This window comes from Apium graveolens, unplaced genomic scaffold (genome assembly GCF_009905375.1).
Source record: "Apium graveolens cultivar Ventura unplaced genomic scaffold, ASM990537v1 ctg7878, whole genome shotgun sequence".
In the NCBI taxonomy this organism is placed as follows: Eukaryota; Viridiplantae; Streptophyta; class Magnoliopsida; order Apiales; family Apiaceae; genus Apium; species Apium graveolens.
In genome coordinates, this window is record NW_027420702.1 from 13,944 (window position 1) to 21,291 (window position 7,348).

The 7,348-nt window shown below is 32.4% G+C and overlaps 1 protein-coding gene across 1 annotated transcript; it reads right to left on the bottom strand.

Moving 5' to 3' along the window:
* Window positions 1–508: 508 nt before the first annotated feature.
* Window positions 509–1,378, bottom strand: LOC141704467 (uncharacterized). The gene has a single exon (XM_074507715.1). The coding sequence runs from the start codon at window positions 1,376–1,378 to the stop codon at window positions 509–511; it is 870 nt and encodes a 289-aa protein (XP_074363816.1).
* Window positions 1,379–7,348: the final 5,970 nt, after the last annotated feature.

Sequence of the window (7,348 nt, forward strand, 5' to 3'; positions counted from 1 at the left end):
CATGCTTCCTCGTCACCCTTTGTTAGTAGACAATAATGTTTAGCTTCCTGAATGTGAATCTTATAGAGTCGATTTGCAGACCTTTAGACTTGCATAAGCATCCTTCCACAACTATCATAAACCCACAGCTTCTCTCCGTTCATGACAACTCTATTTCCCTCCCCCGAGAGCTGTCCTAAGCTGATGATGTTGCTTCACAAAGTAGGTATGTAGCAGACTTCGCTTAAAATTCTGGTCTCCCCATTCTTGCACAGGAATTTGATTGAACCTCTGCCCTGAATTTGGACTACTGAGCCATCACCAAATTTCACTTCCCCTTTCACAGTCCTGTCAAGCTTTTCAAATTTCTCACGACGTCCAGTCATGTGATTACTAGCTCCATTATCAAGATACCATACGTTTTCATCTCTCTCCTTGATGTTTACTATAATCTTATCCTCGGTAATGCCAATCACATCAGGTTTGATGTTTTCGCATAAATTCATCAAGAGTGCAGGTTCTTCGTCGATTATAAATGACATATTTGCTTCCCCTCTTTGTGGCCTGTTCTTTTAGGCTTACGACACTCATAAGCGAAGTGTCCATATGCAGCACAATTGTAACATTTCACCTGGCTTCTATCTCGAGCCATACGGTTATCCCTTGTGTGATAATCACTACCACTGCTTTGCCCAGCCTTTCCTGACTTCTTCAACCACTCTTCTCGAGTGAGAAGAAGTTTCCTGTCGTTGCCTTCTCTCTTGAGCCACTCATCCTCAGTCAAGAGTAGTTGCTGCCCCTCGTTGTTCTCCGTTTGTCCACCCAAGCGTTCCTCATGGGCTTTAAGAGAACCAATGACCTCCTCCACGGACATAGTGTCTAAGTTACCAAATTGTTCGATTGCAGACGCAATTTGGAGGAACTTAGTTGGGACAACCCTTAGTAGCTTTTTAACGACATACTCTTCAGCAATTGTCTCTCCTAACGCCCTGATTTTCGAAACCAAGCCGTTTAATTTCATACAAAAGTCATCCAACATTTCAGTGTCTTTCATCTTTAGAGACTCAAACTCTGATTTTAGGGTCTGAGCTTTAGCCTTCTTTACTTTATCCGCACCTAGGCACATTATTTTTATAGCCCCCCAAGCCTCCTTCGATGTTTTCTTTTCTGCTATCGTTAACAGCATGTCATCTGCAATCCCTTGATAGATAATGGCTAGTGCTCGCTTGTCTGTTTTTTCTTCGACTGTACCCTTTGGATCCTTTGGTTCTATTGCATCCCAAACACCGTGTGCCTGCATAAAGACTTTTATCTTGATGGCCCATGTGGTGTAGTTCGTCTTAGTTAGCATAGGATAACTCAGTCCAAATGACCCCTCCTTGTTCTTGCTAGCTTCCATTTCACTGTTTAACCACGATCGTGTTTCACAGGTGACTTGAGTGCTCTGATACCAGATGTTAGAGCAAATAAAGAAAGAGATAACACAGCTAATATTTGATTGATTACTTGTATGAAATTCTTACAATTGATGAGATCTTACAGAATAAACCAGCACTGCTACTTAAACAACTTGTAACAGAATTGTGCTATAAACTAGGATAATTGATCCTAATTTATCTCTCACTTATTTTAATCCTAAACTTGCGGCACACTACTATAACCAACTACAATAATCGAGACTTTTTATTCAATAACATAAACTCAAATAAATATGTTTAGATTAAGCCCAAGCCCAACAATATTGGTTGCAAAAGGATATGCTCAAGAGCACAAGATAGACTACCATGAGATTTTTGCACTAGTGAGATGTTGGAAACTGTTCGTTTGTTATTGGCTGTGTCAACCAAAAAAATTGGCAAGTTCATCATTTAGACGTGAAAACAATGATTACTGAGTCGCTGGAGGTGTGCGACTCAGCCAAAGGGATATGTAAAGGAGGTTAAGAACATTTAGTTTATAAGTTGATTAAGGTAATTTCACAGCTTACTAAAATCTTTTTTATCAAAACTAAAAATATAAACAAAATATGCTTAATTTTTATGAAATATTCAAATTTTACATTAATAAAACAATATTTATTCTGCTACTTAAACTTGAAAAGTGAATATACTATAGTACATATCAATTATACACCAAACTTATATATAACATACATTCATAAAATTTCAAATTAATGTGACTATTTCAAACAAGTACGTCTGTGCATTTTTAAGAATTAAAACTGAAATGTACTCTCTTTGTCCCCACCCTAACATCGTCCCACCAATTTTTAACATGTATGTAAGAGTAGTTTTTTAAAAATTAAAGTGTAAATGTACTTAGCATCTCACCCAATTGTTAATGTGTTTGTGGGAGAGTGTTACGAAAAATATTTTAAGATTAATGTAAAGTATAATTATTATTTTAGAAAAAAAATAAAAGTAGAATATTTTAAATATTTATTTAAAAAATAAAAAAAAAAATAAATTATAGAGATATTTTTATATTTATGTTAAAGTGTGTGTCAAACACAATATCATAAACATTAACAATTGGATGGGTGAGAGGTGGGGGTGGGGGGATGGTGGTTGGGCGGTGGTGGGGCATTTAGAGAGTAAATATTTTGACACAATTAAATATTAGTGGCCTCTTCTGCGTTTGATAAGAAAAGATAAATGCATTACTACCAAATATTAAGTTACATAATTTTTAAATATTTTAAATTACTCAAATAAAGACAAAAAGAAGTTGTTGATGGTAACCTTTTTATCTCTATCTTTAATCATAATGACAAAATTGAATGCTTCTGCATGTAAATTTAAAAGTTTATGCAGATAATGTCGTCATAATTTGACTTATTATGATTTTATAATTTGACTTATATATTATGATTTATTAAAGATTGTTCACGAACATATTTTTATAAGTATTTAGTAGGCTAAAACATTTCATTGCTACAGAGGTGAGTATAGGCTCCAGCAGATCGTTTGAAAGAGGTATATAGCTTTTAAAATTGTGTAGCTAGTTTTGTTGTTGTGAAATTATGCTTTTTTATATTTAATCTTAAGATTTTATTTTTGTGCTTCTATAATTCTCATTATTTGATAAATTATTATCTATTGTTGTATTGAATTCTATGTTTTGTGATTTATATATGTGCATCTTAATTCTTGTGATCATGTTGATGGTAAACTATTTATCTCTATCTTTGATTTATATGTTTTTTAATAGTTCTTACAAAGATTATTGAGAAGGATTTACATGTTAGATCCATTAATCTACCTCTTTTGTCAATGGACCTTTTGAAAGAAATGATACTTTTCATAAACCTTTTGTTTTTTTTGCAAAATTGTTACGATCTATATCATTTAACAAATTCAAAGAAGATTAGGTGAGGAAGTGTTCTTTGAATATAAATTTTAGCTTTGTAGTGTGTAAGTATATGTTTATATTTCATTCTGCCTCAAACGGAAAATGGTTGTTTAAGTTTGTTAATTAATAGGCACTTTTCGATTGTGTACGAAATTGAAATTCGATTTGTAGTTTTCTAAGTATAAGTTGCATAATACTGTTGTAGTCCCTCTCATTTTTTTACAGTTTTTACGTATTTGACACGCATTTTAAGGCGATTATAATGTATAGTTTCATAATTTATTTTTGAAATTTTCCTTTTCTGTATAAAAATATGGCCATTATATTCTTATTTAGAAGATTTTTTTTTTAAATGTTGGCAACTATACTTTTATAAGAATCTTAAACTGTGTGTAGAGTTGAATATAAAAAATTGGATGGGACTTGAGGAGTAGTATAACGGAAATTGGATGGGACTGAGGGAGTAGTATAACGGTATTTAGAATAATTTTGATAGTTTATCATGACACTCACATTGTTCTGTTTTTTTTAAGTCACAGCTCAAGCCATTATTTTTTCTTCAACTTCTGTTTTGTGCCACTTTGATGAGTTACTTAGATTTTTAGGAAATTAAACAAATGGATAAGGGCAAGGCTGTTATGGAAGAACAAATGGACACCCAGGTAAGCCTTTTGTTATATATGGAGATATAGCAGTAAAAAATTACTAAGCTTATACTTGAATTACTAATTACAATTTTAATATAAACTTAGTCTACATATAATTTTAGTGTAAGCTATTTATACTTGAATTACTAATCACAATCTTAATGTTTAGTCTACATATAATCTTAGTGTAAACAAATTAGTCTAACTATCTTATTGTCTTATTTATTAAGAGGTTTTCTCAACTTTTTGGTTCTTCCCTTTCTACCTATTAAATAAGTTACTTGTTTATCGCACTCCTTGTACATTAAAAAATAATTTTATTATAATATAAATTCGATCATCCAAACTCAAAAGTTACAATTTACAATGTTTAAACAAAACATATTACAAACCTGCTAATATCTTAACTTCTCCAATATACCATCCACACCTCTGTTTCATTAACCTGTAGTTGGCGAATACATAGTAACCTGAAATTTTTAATTTAAAAAAATGGATCAACCTAAATAAGTCCAATAATTGTGGAGAGTGTAAAATAATATTGGGTACTAGTTTTGAAACAATAACAAAATTACAACTAAGTACATTACAAGCAAGTAAACACTTACTCTCCTAACAATCAACTATAGACTTGGGAAGCTCCATACTAAAAACGGACCTGACAACAAGTCCTCCGTGTCAATTTCTTGTATTTTAATTTTCATTCCATAAGTGCAAAATGTTTGTTTAAGTTTGCTAACTAATGGATATTCTTCTAGCTGTGTGTACAAAATTGAAAGACCAATATTTAGGTTTTCTATGTATAAGTTGCATAATGTAATGATGTTTTGATTAGTTTTACTAGTTTAATGGTACTCACATTGGTAATTTTTTTATTTAACAATGTTACTATTTAAGTTGTAGAAAGTCATTGTTTTTGCTTTAAACAGATGGAGAAGGGTAAAGCTGTCGTGAAAGAACAAATGGACATGCAAGTAAGCCTTTTCGTGCAAGTATGTAAATTTATATAATGATAATATGCAGTACTCTTGTAAAGTTAACATCCTGCAATTGCTTTGAGAGTTTAAGTGTACCTAAAACTCGAACAGTACCGGAGCTGGTATGGGAGCTACAGACTCCATTAATATTTTTAGGCTTATCCAATGCCAATATTACTGACACTCAAGTTCAGAGCATTTCACAGTTTCTGCAGCATCGATTTTTATAAGCATTCTGAGTTCTGACATTGCATTGTCTAAAAAAAGATGTACATCTACATGCATATATAGTACTTTAGTAACAGAATTACAAAGCATAGATTCAGAAGTGCATTGCATTGTCGAACAAACAAAACATTCATCATGCACTATTCACGTTGCACATACTTGGGATTTGGCTTAGTTGCCCGTTGAGACAATCTAAGTTGCAATATTATAATTGCAGATAATATTTATAATTATAATTTTAATCTAAGTTGCAATTGCAGGATGTTTCCACTTTAGATGGAAATTTATATAATGATAATATGCAGTACTCTTGTAAAGCATACATTTATAATTGACAATTATTTACTAACTTTATGCTTGAACTAATTACTAATCAATTTTGGCAATTATGGTATCACTCCAGGTTTTCAAATTACAAATTTATGTTTCAATTATTAGTTATCTAAGTTACAGCAGCTATGATATCACTCAAGATTTTCTCTCCTTTTTCTCTCTTTTCTACCTATATATTAATTGATATGTATATCTCTTCCAATTACTTTTTTAGATATTAAAAGAAAAACAAAACAATGCTCTATCATATGAAGTTGTACTGTAACATTTTCATGCTTTTATATGTGGTAGGAGTGATTACCTACACTGTACTAAGATACCTATAGAGTTACAACCTTAAATAACTTAATATCTTTATTAGAGTTGAACATGTATTGTAATGTCAGGAGGGTGATATGTCGCGAGCCTCTCTTCCACCAACATTGATCGTTCTCTCCTCGGATACCCAAAGGTTTGTTACCCTTAGGCCTTCATATGATTCCAAATTTTTATCTGAAGAAAAATGTAAGGGAATATCCAAATTAGTTCTGTCATTCTTTTTTATAATTAGTGTTACAAATTAGTTGTAGGCCGAAAGAAATGACAATAGCAGAAGTGCTATTTTTTTGCTAAATTAAGAGATGTATTAGAAAAGAGAATATACAAGGGAGATCTCCCATGCTCTATAACCAATTCTCGAGATAGAAAGCAAAACTATAAGCTGATTACATCAAAATAAGATGAGGCCTATTATATACTACTCTAGAGAACCAAGTTGAGCTGTTAAGCCTGGTTTAACATCAACTAGAATACAATCTATAGGCTTCATTGGGCCAAAAATTCCTTTGTCATGGGCTCGGCATGTTAAAAATAAATAATATATTTTTGACTATTAATATAATAGAATTGTGTGGAAGTCTCTGAAATAATCTTGATACATGTATTAGTATCTTGGTATATGTATTAGTATTTTTCTATGTTCAATGTATTGGTGTAGGTACATATAATCTCTGGATACATGTATCTTGGTCAAGTGATGTCTATTGGAGTCTAAGAGTTATCTAGATCTTTCTATGGAGTCCTATATAAAGCCTTGTACCAAGTCATTTGTAATCAAGTAATTTTTCAAGTAATACATTTCTTCTCCTAAATTGTCTTGAGTGAGTTTGAGTGAGATCCTTTCTTCCAACAAAGTGGTATCAAGAGCCAAAAATTCTACTTCTACTTGTCTTCAAAGAATGCTTGTGTGGTGTAGAAGAAGAAGATCATGGAAAATGGAATGTCTCAATGGCAAATGCCAAAGTTCACCAAAGATAATTATGAGAATTGGTGCATTCGTATGAAGGCGATCATTGGAGCAAATGATGTGTGGGAAATTATGGAGAAAGGATTGGAGGTGCCCGAAAATGAAGCAAATTTGAATCAAGTTCAAAAAGATCAACTTCAAGCCCAAAGAAAGAATGATCAAAAGGCGATCATGATCATTCATCAATGTTTGGATGATTCAATGTTACAAAAAGTGACTTCCCGCAATAACGTCAAAGAAAGTTTGGGATACTCTCAAATCTTCTTTTAGTGGCGATATTAAAGTAAAGAGAGTTCGGCTACAAACACTTCGTGGCGAGTTTGAGGCTTTGCGAATGAAGGAATCCGAATCAATCTCATATTATTTTTCAAGGGTCTTGACCGTTGTCAATCAAATGAAAAGCAATGGAGAAGAGGTAAGTGATGTTCGTGTTATTGAAAAAGTTCTTCGTTCACTTGACTCTAAATTTGATTACAAAGTTGTGGCAATTGAGGAGGCTAAAGATAACAAGCCCGAAGAAAAAATGTTAAAGAAGGAGCCAATTGAAC